This window comes from Castor canadensis, chromosome 13, assembly GCF_047511655.1.
Source record: "Castor canadensis chromosome 13, mCasCan1.hap1v2, whole genome shotgun sequence".
In the NCBI taxonomy this organism is placed as follows: Eukaryota; Metazoa; Chordata; class Mammalia; order Rodentia; family Castoridae; genus Castor; species Castor canadensis.
Genome location: NC_133398.1, coordinates 32,886,731 through 32,901,733, shown reverse-complemented (window position 1 = coordinate 32,901,733; position 15,003 = coordinate 32,886,731). Strand labels below are relative to the sequence as shown.

Genomic DNA, 15,003 nt, shown 5'->3' with positions numbered 1-15,003 from the left:
GCCTGTTTCTTAAAAGAACATAAAACACCAACTCTTAGCTCAAGGATGGTACAAAAACAGGGCCATTTGGGATCTGGTTTAGAGGCTGTAGTTTACTGATCCTTACCTTAAAAAAGGCCATTTGTTATAATAAGCCAAACCAATCAAGCTAAAATTCAAGACTGAAAAGGACCAAGCTGATCATCCTCAAGTAACTGACTACTCGAAAGAGTCAAACACTCTTTTAAAGAGGACAATCCAAGATTTACCATTCAACATTAAAAGTATTTCCAATGTTCAATATCCACTCAAAAACTACCAGACATGTCAAGAAGCACAGAAAATGCAACATATAACCAGGAGAATATTCAATTCACATAAATGACAGAAAGGACAGAAGTAACAAACAAGAACTTTAAAACTTTTATAAACATGTTCCAATAGTTAAAGAGAAGTGACTATAAGGAGGGAGAAACAGAAGATCTTAAAAACAGTTCTTGACAAAAAATACATGTATGAAATTTAAAATGGATTGTTTTAGTATATAAAAGCAGAGTAGATACTATAAAAAATTAGAGAACCTGAAGACACAGCAACTTTCTGAAACAGATATTGTAAAAATGTTTTAAAAATCCCAATGACCAGCAGGGCAGTGTCAAGAAGTGTGTGTAATTAAAGACTCAGTAGAGGACAAAAACTCTTTTTTGAAGAAATAATGGTTAGCATTTTTTTTTCTCAACACAATAAACTACAAACCTACAAAACACTCAACAAAAAGCAAACAAAAAACACCAAACCCACAAAATACGAAAGAACATACACTTTAAAAAGGGGGGGAGGGGAGGAGATTAAAAAGTAAATCTTTTTAAAATGTAGGGAAAAAAGTATGTAGAAAAAAGTACATACAAGAAACAAAGAACAGCTTTATATATGATTATATATTACACTATTATAATAAAGGTATAGGATAATTTGAACATAGGCTGTGTTACATCAAAGAACAAATACATAAAGATGTACAACAAGTAGTACAGCCACTATCCCAAAAGCAGATATAAAATGAAATACTAAAAATAATCTAAAATAATTAAGATCAAGGTATTTTACAATAAAGTACCAACACCACTGAAAAAGAATGAACTAATTAACACATCAACATATATCTTCATATACTGAATGAATAAAGGAAATTACCAAAAAATATTACGATAGTGTGTTACTCTAAAGGGAGAAGGGAAAGATAAGGATTTCAAAATTATTGGAAATTTTGTCTTTCTTAAAAGAAAAGATTGTATTATCATTTTTCAAAGCTTATATATGTTTTAAAAAAAAGTTTTCTCTTAGGCATAGATTGTATTATCATTTTTCAAAGTTTATATATGTTTTAAAAAAGTTTTCTCTTGGGGCTGGACATAGTAGCAAGGGATAAAAGCTTGTGCATGCAAGAAGCTCTGGGTTTCACACTCAGCACCATCACCACCACCCCCACAAAAGTAAAACTTACAACCATTAATATCTTGTGAGTGACAATTTAGTATTAACCACAAAACCATTCTCTGGACCTAAAGAAAATAATTTACAAAGACAGTACTGTATAGAAGTTCACTTTTCCTGTCTTTGGGATTTTTCCCTGTTACTGGTTTTAAGAGAAAAATCTACAGCTATTCCTTCAGTGATCGGGAGGACATATCACAAAGACACTAAAAACTTCACGGTCCAGACCAGTACAGTATGCTATTTCTCTAAAAGAAGAAAACCAAAAAAATGTATGTAGTAGTTTTCAAAGACACAGAAGATAACTTCAACTGGCAGAAACTAGGGAAGGAAAGTAAGTGGCTAAGAGACAGGGGATGGAGAAAGACTTTTCACTACGATCCACCTGAATTATAGTTCTGAATTACAGTTTGTAACTAATATTTATTCCAAAAAAGCCTGATTTCGATCTGGGTGGGATGACTCAAGCCAGTAATCTTAGCTACTTGGAAGATGGAAATTGGGAGGATTGTGGTTGGAAGCTAACAAAAAGTTCAAGAGACCCAATCTCAATCAATGGCTGGGTGTGGAGGTACAAACCTATCATCCCAGCTATGCAGCGAAGCACAAATAGGAGGGTTTGTGGTCCAGGTCAGTCCAGGCATAAACAGAGACCCTATATCAAAATGAACCACACAAAAAGGGCTGGCAGAGCAGATCAGTGGTAGAGTGCCTGCCTAGCAAGTGTATGACCCTGAGTTCCCACCCTAATACCACCAATCAATCAATCAATCAATCAGCATAGGCAGATTACAGTACCACAAAAACAACCAAGCAACCCCACCCTAATTAACCTGCTTAAATGAAATGTGGACCACTAATCCCAGTACCATGTTGTCTTCAAGACCTCACAGAATTCTTCAAATACATGACAATCAGCCTGTTTTAAAACAATTACTACACTACTGCAGGCAATTCCTCAGTTTCATTTTCAAAATCTTAAGAGACCCTAAGAGACTTTTCTTTGGAATGAAGTCAAATTTCAGGTATTAAATAATTAGGCTGGTTGCCCAATTCATTATTACTTTTCACTTAAAAAAATATGTATAGAGGCTCTACAAATAAACACAGCACCAGGAACAAATAGAGATAACAGAGAATAAATGTTACTGGCTTGGCCTTAGCATTGTAACCAGAGTCAAATAATGTCATGAATGTCATGAAAGAAATAGGTTAAACTTCTATAAAAGGTACAGCTCTACTTCCATAAAGAAGACTGTGAAGAGAATGAAAAAAGAGTAGCAACAAAACAATAGAAATGGCTTACAAAATAAATCTAAAGACTGCCTTGGTTTTGGGAAAAATAAAAACACTGACAAAGAGGGGTTAGGGGATTTGTGGCCTAGCAATTGGGGGCTACAAGAAAGAATGAAGTCAGTCTCTTGGCTGGACACCTCCTGGTTCATGATATTGATCAATGAAGAATACAGCCTCAGGATTTCTTTGGGGGGGACGGGGAAGAGGGCCAGGCAGAAGGAATAAAGCTGGAGTTTTCTGAACTTAGGGGCTTAGTGCTCTACACTTGAGCCATGCCCCAACCCTTTTTACTTTAGTTACTTGGCCTGGAGAACGATCCCGCTATTTAGGTCTCCAATGCAGCTGGAATGACAAACCTGTGCCATCACGCTCAGCTTTATTGGTTGAGACAGGGTTTCAATAACTTTCTACTTGGTCTGCCTTGAACCAACCTATCCTGGTTGGTCTCCTGATTAGTTGGGATTACAAATTTGAGCCATCGCACTGCAAACCGCCCGCCTCAGATTTTGCGTGAAAGGTTAAAACCAGAATTATATGGGATGACGTAACTGTATTCTGACCAGATATGCAAGTGAATGCAAGTGAAGAAATTTAAGAAATAAAAGGGTTGGGGCATACATAGCTCAATAGTAAAGCATGTGCTTAGTAAGCACAAAGCGTTCTAGGTTCAATCATTGGCAATAAGCCAACAATAAAAAAAAAATAAAATCCTTAGTATTAATCTTAGCATTTTTTTTTTTTTTACTTTTTTGGGGGGAGGAGGGACTGGGGTTAGATCTCAGGGCTTTGTGCTTGCAAAGCAGGTATTCTACCACTTGAGCCACACCTCCAGTCCATTCTGCTCTGGCTATTTTGGAAATGGGTTCGCACTATTTCTCTAGGCTGTTCTCGAACCAAAATTCTCCCAATCTCAACCTCCTAAGTAGTCAGGATTATAGGCATGAGCCACCAGTACCCAGCTTTGTGATATTTTAGTGTATTTAGTTTAAGCATTTTTAACACTTAAGATAATTTTGCCTATTAGAGTAAAAGATCAGCTTTATAATTCCAATTTAAAAACTGTCAGAACTTTTTACTTTATTAGATTTACATTAACATTTGTAGTTTGCCAGAAAATCGAAGTGCCGAACAAATACCAAGTATATTAAAAATTATTTAAAACAGTTTAAATTTTTTGGTCAAAACACATGAAGAAATGCTCAACATCCCTGACCATAAAGGAAATGCAGATCAAAACAAGTTAAGATTCTACCTCACTCCTGTTAGAATGGCTATCATCAAGAATACAAACAACAACAAATATTGGCGAGGATGTGGGGAAAAAGGAACCCTTACAAACTGTTCCTGAGAATGTAAATTTAGTACAACCACTATGGAAAAACATTATGGAGTCTCCTCAAAAAACTAAAAATAGAACTGCCATATGATCCAGCAATTCCACTCCTAGGGACATACCCAAATGAATGTAAGCCAGGTTACAACAAAGACATCTGCACACCCATGTTTACTGCAGCATTATTCATAATAGCTAAGCTATGGAAACAGCTAGGATGCCCCACTACTAATGAATGGATTAAGAAAATGTGGCATTTATTTATAATGAAATTTTATTCAGCCACAAAGCAGAATGAAATTTTGTTATTTGCAGGTAAATGTACGAAGTGGGAACATCATCTTAAGTGAAGACAGCCAGGTTCAGAAAGTCAAAGGCCACATGTTTTCTCTCATATTTGGAATATAGACCCAATATAAATACAAGCAATATCCTAAAAAACAGGTCATATTACAGGGAGGTCACATACTAGAGAGAAGGTAAAAGAAGTTATGAAGGTGAATACACTGATGTACTTTCTATACAAGAATGAATATAGAATTTTTAAACCTGTTGCCATCACCACAAGAAGGGAACTAAGGTAGAAAGGTAAAAAATAGAGAGGATGAACCTATCTGTGTCATAATACATATATACGTCGAAATGTCACAATGAAACACTCTGTACAGCTAGCTCAAACAAACAAAAAAGTTTTTCTGTTTCGTTTCAAAAACAGAGAACAGGAAGGCAAACAGGTCCTGTCTGAGGGGTTGGAACTAGTGGGAGGGGGGAGGATATAAGGAAAGGGTGTAAGAGGGTGAGTATGGTAGAAATATTATGTACTCAAGTAGGAAAATGGAAAAATGAGACCTGTTGAAACTATTCCAGGAATGGGGCTTTAAAGGAAAATGATAAAAGGGGTGATTTCAACTATGATATACTGTAAGAACTTTTGTAAATGTCACAATGTACCTCTAGTACATCAATAATAAAAAGGAAAAAAAGTATTTTTAAGTTTAAACTTTTAATTAGCTAAGGAAAGAATAAAATATAAAACAAAGTACCCTTTTAAATACTGTCTGAATATACTGTATTTATTTTTTAAATAAGACTTGTAAACTGACTTCAAAAATTAAGAAAGAATTAGGGTTTTAAGTTTAACTTTAGGGCCAGTTCCATTTGTTTATGCCTGTAATCCCAGCTACTTGGGAGGTAGAGTTGGGGAGGGTTGCAATTTGAGGCCAGTCCAAGCAAAAACAAAAAAAAATAAAGTTTGTCTCCATCATCCAAACTGTTGATTTGTTCTAGTCTAGTGAGGTAATATAATGAGAACCACCCTTTTACCAATACACTTTTCCTCTCCAAGATGATAAGCACTTTCAAAAAGGATCATTTTCTACACATACTACTCTATCTCTAAAAACATCTCAGACAAGGCAACTCTAATACATTATAACTGCTGTTGGTTCATGAACAGAATTTAGTGATTACCAGTTTGGTTTTAAATGCACTATTACCTCTGTTATATCCCAATGGTGTAAAAACTGATCCAAATCTGTAAGGTAGAGAAGCACAGAGGAAAGCTGCGTCTGGATGACATGAGGAACTCCTCGAAGGCTCTGAAGCCAAGTCAACTCCTCTTTAGAAAACCCTAATGCAGGTGACAAAGAAAGCCAAGTAAAATACAATTACCAAGCAGTAACCTTCTTTGTAATTTTTAAAAACAGAGATGACATGCCCTTCACATAAACTCTTCTTTAAGCTACCCTGTTTTTTTTCTGAGTTTCCGCATCTCTTGCAATATCCTATGAAATGAAATTCTAGCAATGGAAGTAGTTATGGTCACATACACACAAAAGATGTAATCTTGACCCAATCTAAAATAACAGTAAGAAATGGGTTTACACCTTCTACTGGAGTTTTACTACTTTTAGCTTAAAAAAAAAAGGGGGGGTGATACTAATAATCGTCCCAATTAGTGATTATAAAAAAGCAGATAAAGAATATACTCTTTCACATATTTGTCAAACTCTATATGTTCTCACACAATAGTCCTTCCAATGTTTTAAAACTGTTCTTTCCCCATTCCCCAAGTCTTTTTTGGGGAGGTGTGCATGAGTGCACAGGGACAATACATTTGTATAGTTCCTTCAGCAACACCTGTCTAACAAAATTTTGATTCCTTTACCACCCCTATTGCACTTGGCCTAAACTACACAGACAACTTACCAAAGTCCTTCCTGGTAGATGGCACACAGAATGATCAGAATACCACTGCTATGGCCCAACCTGGCTCTTTTATGTCCAGCTTTCTAAATTTGTATGAGCACAGCCAAAAAGGCATTAAGTAGCTTAACAGCCACACAATAGCACTGACTACTAATGAGCTTTCTAAAACCACTGAAAACTTTTTGACAGGTAACTATTATTAAAACATAAATCCCTCATATCTCAAATATACACATGTAACAATATCAAATAAACATAAAGGAGTTTATATTGTTTAAAAAATATTTATCTTGCTAGATTCAAGTCTTTTGGATCCTGACAATGTATTAATTCTAATTTCAAAACTTAAAAAAATTTCAAATACTCTCATCACCATCATCCAAGTTTAAATGGAAATGATGAAACATCATAGTCACTTAAGACAACAGTAATATTCCTTATCTAATTTACAACATTTGTACTCATCTTAGCAACTCTGAGGTCAATTAGAGTATTTTTACACTCTAATGTTTGATTAAACATTTCAAACGCTTCATCAAAACCTGATGTTATTAATATCAAGTTGAACATTTTTAAAATGTGTACCTTGTTAGTCAATTTTTTAGAAGCATGCAATGGTATTTTCTCTGGCTACTTTAAAAAGAGCAAATGAGGCAGAGTTCAGTGTAAACAACACTAAGAATAAAGTTAAGAAATAAGACTAGGTAGAAAACAAAAATACTCAAAATAATCCTGAAGTTTCTGATACTTGTAATATGTGAGGTTTAAAGGTGATTTATGTGTCATCCTGCCTCAGTAACCCAACAATGCAGGGTACAAATATTACATAAAATCACTCCAAACTGAGAACCAAACACATCAGACAGATCATATTAGGAGAATCATGATTCACAGTAAGTTCTTTTCCTTTTCATCTGGCAAGTAAAATGTGGTTACCTGTAAGTGTGGAAAATAAAAAGCTGAGATAGTCCACATCACTCATCAACCAGTCGTTGACTGAATGCTTCCATCCAGAGAGTGATGATCTATAATAAAGAATAGGAGAACTAGTACCACAAGTCCATTTTTCTTTCCTTCTCTTCCTCCTTCCCTTTCTTTTTTGAGGGAGGGAACCCAAGACCTCTATGTGTTCTACTACTGGACAACATCTCCAGTCTTACCATTTTCCTTTATTGAAAACAAGACTGATTTAATAAAGCTTAAAAGAAAACCCATAATGCATACTGTTTTAATTTTATATATAAGGCCTCAAGTACTATAATATGAAAATTAAAAATTCTAACATTTATATCTATGCAAAGTTTCATTAAAAATTGTAATTGACCCACATTTATGATGTAACATGAAATTTCCATCCCATTTCAAAATTAAGACTCCAAGGAGCCAAGAAGGAAGTTTTGCTTTTCAGTAATGGGCCCTGCCACTATGTACTTACTATCTGATTTTTATAAAGTCTTACTCTTGGCAAGTAAGTTGTTTATCAAATTCCAACTTCTTATCTTAATTGGGCAAAGAAAACTTGTCTTTAAAGCCACCATAAGATAAGTATTGTTTCTATTCTTAGTAAATGTATAACTAGGTCTACTTCACAATACTATAGCTTAGGTACTGAGGACTCAAGGGAATAACTAAATGTAAAGCAGCTTCTCATTAAATGAGGATTATTTGCTTCTTGCTATGATATCAGTTTTTGGTAACACCTTTTAAAACCTCAAGGCAAGGCTAGAAAAGAGCATGTATCAACCAAGGATATGGCAAAAAACGAAAACAATGATCATACCCAACAAGCTGAAACTACAAATTTTTATAACAGGCATCTGAGTAAATTTAGGCAAAATTAGGATTTTCTAATTTGCTTTAATAAATTTTTGCACTTAAATATTTTTAACAACTTAATAACTGAATTTGTATTATTATTCTTAATGGGAAGGGTGGTAAAATAAAAGAAACAGTCTTCTGCATGTCATTCCCAAGCAATATATAAAGTACTAACTACAAAGGAAATGCTGTAAGCTAAGAAGTTATAAAAAAGTAACAAATGCTCAATAGAAAGGGGTACAAGAGAGTAGTTAGAAAACATCCACTTGGACCCAGTAAATACAGAAAGCAATTGTGCCACCCAGTGGCTAAAATGAGTAGCAAATCCATTTAAGTGTCATTAGGGACAAAGGAGAAGTAATACATCAAGTTTTCAAAACTATGCTGACCATATACACTATCCAAGCCAAAATGCTTCTGAGAGGGAGAGTTATTACTAACTATGCAAGGGCAAAAGGGGTAAACTGGAAATGTTCCTGGCAGACCAGGCTGTGTGTTCATCTCACTTAAAACCCAAGCCAAAGTTTCGTAGTACAAGCAACTTCTCATTCCTCAAAGATTTTATTCAATTCAAAACTGCAGATTACCTTTCCATATTTATACTTTATATTCACCCAATTCAGTAAATAAATCAGGGGCATAAAAGTAAGTACTGAGGAAGCACAAAAGTTTTTAAAAAGGAAGGACACGTCTCAAGTGGTAGAGTACTTGCCTAGGAGGGCCTGAGTTCAATCCCTACAGTACTTCAAAACAAAAACAGATTGAGAAGTCCACTGGAACAACACAAGCTAGGCATCAGCAATCAGAACCTGACAGTGTATACAGACATCATAGTTTTGCACACAATATGCCATATTGCTTGTCACTTGTCCCCAATACTCATAAATGGATTTGCTACTTTAAGCCACTGGATGGCACAATTCTTGTTTTTACTGGGTTCAAGAGGGTATTAGTTGGCTTTCTAACCACTCTTCCTCCATATAACCTTTCTGGTAAATACATAGCAAAATGGTATGGGGAAAAATATTCAACCCTAAGAAACTATAAGTGGCTGGTAGAAAGGCAGGGGCAACAATTCTAAGTATACTTCTTATAAGAACAACTTGTAGATGGTGGGTTTTCCACACATGGAATAGGTCCTGAGGAGGTAACCTGCTCTTAGGTAAAACAACCATGCATCACAACTACAAAAAATTGAGTTGAACCTCACAGCTCAGTCAATGTAACAAGATAAAAATCAGAAAAGATTAAAGAAATATTTCAGGAAAATTAATCTAGGAACAGTGCCCACAATAGTCACAGTCAAGGAGAGAAGGAATTATTTTGGTAAAACAGTTTGGCCGAGGAGTGGCTCCAAGTGGTAGAGCATCTGCATAGCAAGTGTGAGGCCCTGAGTTCAAACCCTAACCATCCAAAAAGAAAAAGCATTAACACAGTAAAATATTACCTGAAGGAACAAAACACTGTCTTAAACTGTGATGCCATGGCCATGAAGTCATAAAATGGTAATGCCACTAGTCTGAGAGTTGTTATATTCTTTTTTAAAAATATTCTAAATGGGAGAAATATGTATTTACAGAGAAGAAAATAGACAAATAAACTGCACAAGTACCTGAACGGAAAATTTGATCTGGTGGGCTTTAATAACTACAGTAACAAGCTGCTGTGTGTGTTTGTGCAGGTGTGTGCACAAAAGTTTGAACACACACTACCATGGAGCAACTCCCAGCCCTTACTGAGCCCCAACCTGCCTTTTTTTCCCTTTTCCTTTCTTTGGTGGGACTGGAGTTTGAACTCAGGGCTTCACACTTGAAGAACAGGAGCTCTACCACTTGAATCACTCACCAGTCCCATTGTGCTCTGGTTATTTTGGAGATGGGGTCTAGTGATCTATTTGCCTGGGCTGACCTCGAACCTCAATCCTCCTGATCTTGGCCTCCCAAATAGCTAGGATTGTAGGTGTCAGCCATGGTGACCAGCTCTGTGCCTGCTTGTGATGATTACTGACTTTTATCATTAGTATTTGTAGGTCGGTATGTTTTCCTAACTGTCACCACAAATCTCAAAAAAAAAGACACCAGACTTTTGGGCAGCACTGCGGGGTGGGGGGGGGGGCGTGGTTCCAACTCAGGGCCTTGTACTTGTTAGGCAGGTGCCAGCTGAGCTATGCCCCCAATCCTTTTTGTGCTTGAAGTATTTTTCAGATACAGTCTCCCACTTCTTGCTTGGGGCTCCCCTCGAACTCACAATTCTCCCAATCTCGGCCTCCCAAGTAAATGGGATTATGGCTGTAAACCACCTTGGCCAGCTTGTTTTGTTGAGATGGGGGTCTCAGTAAATTTTTGCTTAGTCTGGCCTTGAACCACAAGACTCACGATCTCCACTTCATGAGTAGCTGGGATTACAGAGGTGCACCACCACACCCAGCTAAAACAAGACTTCTGCAACTATCCCTGACAAAAGCTAGTAAGCATAAGTGAATCATTACTAATACCAGTAAAGATATTTAATGCAGCTTCTAAAGAGAATCAATTTAAAGAAATGTTCAAAAGGCAGTCTTAATTGACTGTTAAGTTATAGCTAAGGAACAGAGTGCCCTGCAATGGAAATTAGTAAGTATAAAACTACTGTTACAGAAAAAGCAGTAGCATTTAATTTTTGAGGCCTAACATTAAATAAATGCTTAGCCAAGTGCAGAGGTTTTTTTCTAAGGAAAAACATGGGAAACTAATCAATGTTTAAAATACTTAAAAGTAAACATGACCAAGACTCTCTAATTTACATACACAAAGAGAAGAAGTAACTTGAATTTCCACATAAACGCAGCATATTGCCAGAAGGAAAGGTGTAGTCAGTTATGAAGCATACTTCCAATAACAATAGTCAAATATTTGCCCTATACTGGCAATCTAAGTTTATTACATGAATGAGCTACTCCACTTATCTGAGACAGGAGACCTGTACTAGCCTTAATAAAATGTTTCATTCACAGCCTAGATTTCAATTTTTGCATAAAATATCACACCCTGTCCGTGAGCCACAACCACTAGTAAATACTGATAAATACTGAAATACTGTGACTTAGATTTGACCATAAAATGTCTGAAGATACTTTAAACACTGACAATATGAACTTGTTATAAAACCTTTTACAGTAAAATGGTGCAGCCAGCATGGAAAACAGCACGTCAATTCCTTAAAATGTTAAACACATAGCCTGAGGGGTGTGACTTAGTGAGGCGCACTTATGCACCAGGCCCTGCACTTACATACATAATTTTTTTGAAGTGTTACCACGTGATTCAGCAATTCCACATCTGAGTATATAGCCAAATTTGAAAGGAGGATCTCAGAGGTATTTGTACACCAATGCTCCTAACAGCATCATTCACACTAGGCAAAAGGTGGTTAACAACCCACATATTCATAAACAGATGAATGGATAGGCAAACTGTAGTATAAATTTTTTTCTTTTCATATACTGGGGTTTTGAACTTAGAGCCTCACAGTTGCTATGCAACCTAGCAAGTGGCTCAAGTGCTCTGCTAGCCCACATAGAATACTGGCCTTAAAAAAAATAAAATTCTAATACATGCTACAACATGACGAATCTTGAGGATAGCGTGAAAAAGAGTCAGACATGAAAGGAAAAATGTTTCCATTAATATGAGGTATCTAAAGTAGTAAAAATCATAAAGACAGGATAGAATAGTGGTTACCAGGAGCTGGAAGGAAGGGGAGGAGAGGGGGAGGGAATTAACTGGTTAATGGGCAGAATTTTAGTGTGGTGTGTTTTATTTTGCTTTTGGCTTCACTAAGGTTTGAATTCAGGGCCTCAAACTTGCTAGGCAGGTGCTCTTTGAGCCACTCCACCAGCCCTACAATTTTAATTTTAGTTCAGGATGAGAAAGTAGTTCTGGAGAATACCACTAATAGCCTTGAAAATGTTCAAATGGTGAATTTCATGTTAAGTATACTGTATCACACAAAAACAAGAGATTTTAAATGATTCCCAGTTTGAACCCACAGCTTAATTTAACAGCTACATTAAATTCTGAGCTCCTTAAAAGGAAGATCTGTATCACAATTTCACAACATGAGATTTTTTAAGTATAGTACTCTCACCTACAAGCTTCTGATTATTCAATTTCACCACTATTCCAACCTATTTATATAAATTGCAAAACAAATAAAACACCCTTACCCTAGAAAACTTTCTATAGCTAGTGAAGCTATCAACAGAATTGTGACTGTGGCATTAAAAGTAAATGAAGCTGGGCTGGCAGAATGGCTCAAGTGGTACACTGCCTGACTAACAAGCACAAGGCTCTATGTTCAACCTATAGTACTGCCAAAAACAAAACAATGAAGCTAGAGGTATGGCTCAGAAACAGAAAAAGGAGAAAAAAGTCAATGAAGATGGTAGCAGTATGTGATGTTAAAGAAGTCTTTTGTATTCAACTTTCAGTACAAGGGAATTAGATCATATACACTTAAAATATAGCTCACTTGAGCATGATACCTCATGTGCAGTATCCTAATAAGTGTGGTTGCCAAAGCTGGACTGAGTCTTCCCATAATACAGCAACGACTTAATCGAGAAAGCAAATCAGCAGGCAGACTGGGTAGGAAATATACAAGCTGAACCAAACGTTGCTGAGACTCTGCAGGGAGAACCACCACAGTGCCTTCCTGGGGATCTAGTGGGGAGTAAATATATGAAATTCAACTATGAGAGATATACAGACCAGAGGTTAAATTAATAAAGCAAACTGATGATTTTCGTTCAACTATAGGCTGACAAATTATGTGGAATTTCAATGACATCAATTATGTACAAAAGCTTTTATCACAAAGCATACATATGCAGCTTGTTAAGCTATTTAATCTAGTAAAACACTGAACATAATCAGTTTTTAAAATATTTACTTACTTGACACTACAATAATTTCACAATTTCTTAAGGGAAATAAACTTTGATGGGGACAAAAAGGGACTGGGCACAAAGTACAATAATGAAAAACAATTCTGCTAAGCAATCATAATTACAGTATCAACCTAATTCAACACAAAGGACCAGTTTGCATGCTCAGTGTGTATATCTCTAGATACACACCTACACATATACATGCAGTATCTTAAAACCCACAAAAGGTGGAAGCCATCCAAGTATCCATCGCTTAGTGAATGGATAGATACAAATGCATATCAATACAAGAGAACATTACTCCGTCACAAAAAGGAATAAAGTACCAATATACTGATACTTGAAAGTATTATGCTAACAGAAAGAAGCCAGAGGCCTCATATTACACATAATTACATTCATAATAAATGTCCAGAATAGGTAAATCCAGAGACAGAAAGCAGATTAGTGGTTACCAGGGGCTAGAGTAAAGAGACACTAAGGAATGACTCATGAGTACAGGATTTCATTTTGGGGTGATAAAAATATTCTAAAGTGTGTAGTTATAGTTACACAACCTTATGAATATGTTTAAAAACCACTGAACTGTACATTGGAAAATGGCAAACTTTACAGTCTGTGAATTATACCTCAATAAACAAGTATAAACTATATATGCATGTATGTACATATATCCAGTAAGCTTTTATTATTTTGTTTAATATTAAGTAGTAAGTTCTGGAGATGAACAAATGAACAAAATACTAATGTATAGACGTCACACAAGTCATTCATTACAATTAAATGACTAATAAGAGTATTATCTTGCCATCAATGCTTCAAAGAAATTTCTTGAAAGTACCTTAAGAATTTATGACTCACAAGTGGTTTCAAAGATAATCTCAGAATGCACCATCTATAACTATTACCCTTCTATAACTATTTTAATACTGAAAATGAATTTTACTGTTTGATGTTTTGTTTGGGCAATGTAGCCATGTCATAATTTGGACTGAACAAAAGGCAAATCTAAAGAATTTCTCTTAAAAATGTCTTTCCCACTTTTGGATAGACAAATGACTACCTACACTCTAACAAACTCTTACCATAGATTTGAAGAGCAGTAGCTTGTAAACTTTTTAATAATTCTTTATTTGCTCGTGCTGCAGCAGTATGGATGATATCAATCAACTGTGTCGACAGTTCAGGGTTTCGGGAGCCAAGATGAGAGAGCTGCAATGGTAAACCAGCCAGCCAACGGGACAGCACTCTACTACGGTATCTTTGGAAGGCCAAGGAAAAAACAGCATCAAGTGTGATTTACAAAGACAAGGGAAATAAATTTAAACCAAAACTTTCCCACTAAATGACTAATTATATACCAGCAATAATACCACATTTATTCATTTAAATATTTGGAAACCTATAAAGATGCCAGTATCATTTATCCAGTAGCAGCATTTTCCAACTTGTCCACTAAATTAAGAAGTTCTATCATTTGGTAGATTATCTGAAAGGACAGTGTTGTCATGTAACTCTGTGGGCTGTTTATTCTAATTACTGTTAATCATACTATATATGCAGCTGATGCATTTGTTTTATGTTGCACACAAACAAAATAGCTTCAAACTCGCATCACTTTATTCTTCAGGGCTCTTGCTAGAGCTCTGATGTCTTGGTTAACAGCCAATACAATATTGTGCTGTCCCCTGGGGCTTAGTGCTAAAGTACAGACTATGTTGTCAGACAGACCTAAACTTAGGTCTCAGTTCTGCTATTAGCTAGATGATACCTGCCAACTTACTTAACCTGTTAAATAAAAAAGCTTCTGTTTCCTTCGGTATAATGGGACTTAACAGTTCCTACCTCATAGTAGTCGTATCAGAAATACTGAGACTCTGAAAGCACTTGGTCTAAAGACTGTGTTCTAACAACAAGTCATATACCTCAACATGCTGAGGTATTCCAA

General features: G+C 35.9%; 1 protein-coding gene across 4 annotated transcripts in view; it reads right to left on the bottom strand.

Moving 5' to 3' along the window:
- Tex10 (testis expressed 10) overlaps positions 1-15,003 on the bottom strand; it is a 51,035-nt gene that overhangs the window by 16,806 nt on the left and 19,226 nt on the right. For all 4 annotated transcript variants that reach the window (XR_012440367.1, XR_012440366.1, XM_074051380.1 and 1 more), the window contains exons 8-11: positions 14,141-14,316; positions 12,651-12,828; positions 7,247-7,335; positions 5,599-5,732 (exon numbers count right to left, since the gene is read on the bottom strand). Coding sequence is in view for 2 of the 4 variants with exons in the window: in XM_074051380.1 (XP_073907481.1) it covers positions 5,599-5,732; positions 7,247-7,335; positions 12,651-12,828; positions 14,141-14,316 (577 nt within the window). In the remaining 2 variants the exon portion in view is untranslated. The remainder of the gene's footprint in view (positions 1-5,598; positions 5,733-7,246; positions 7,336-12,650; positions 12,829-14,140; positions 14,317-15,003) is intronic.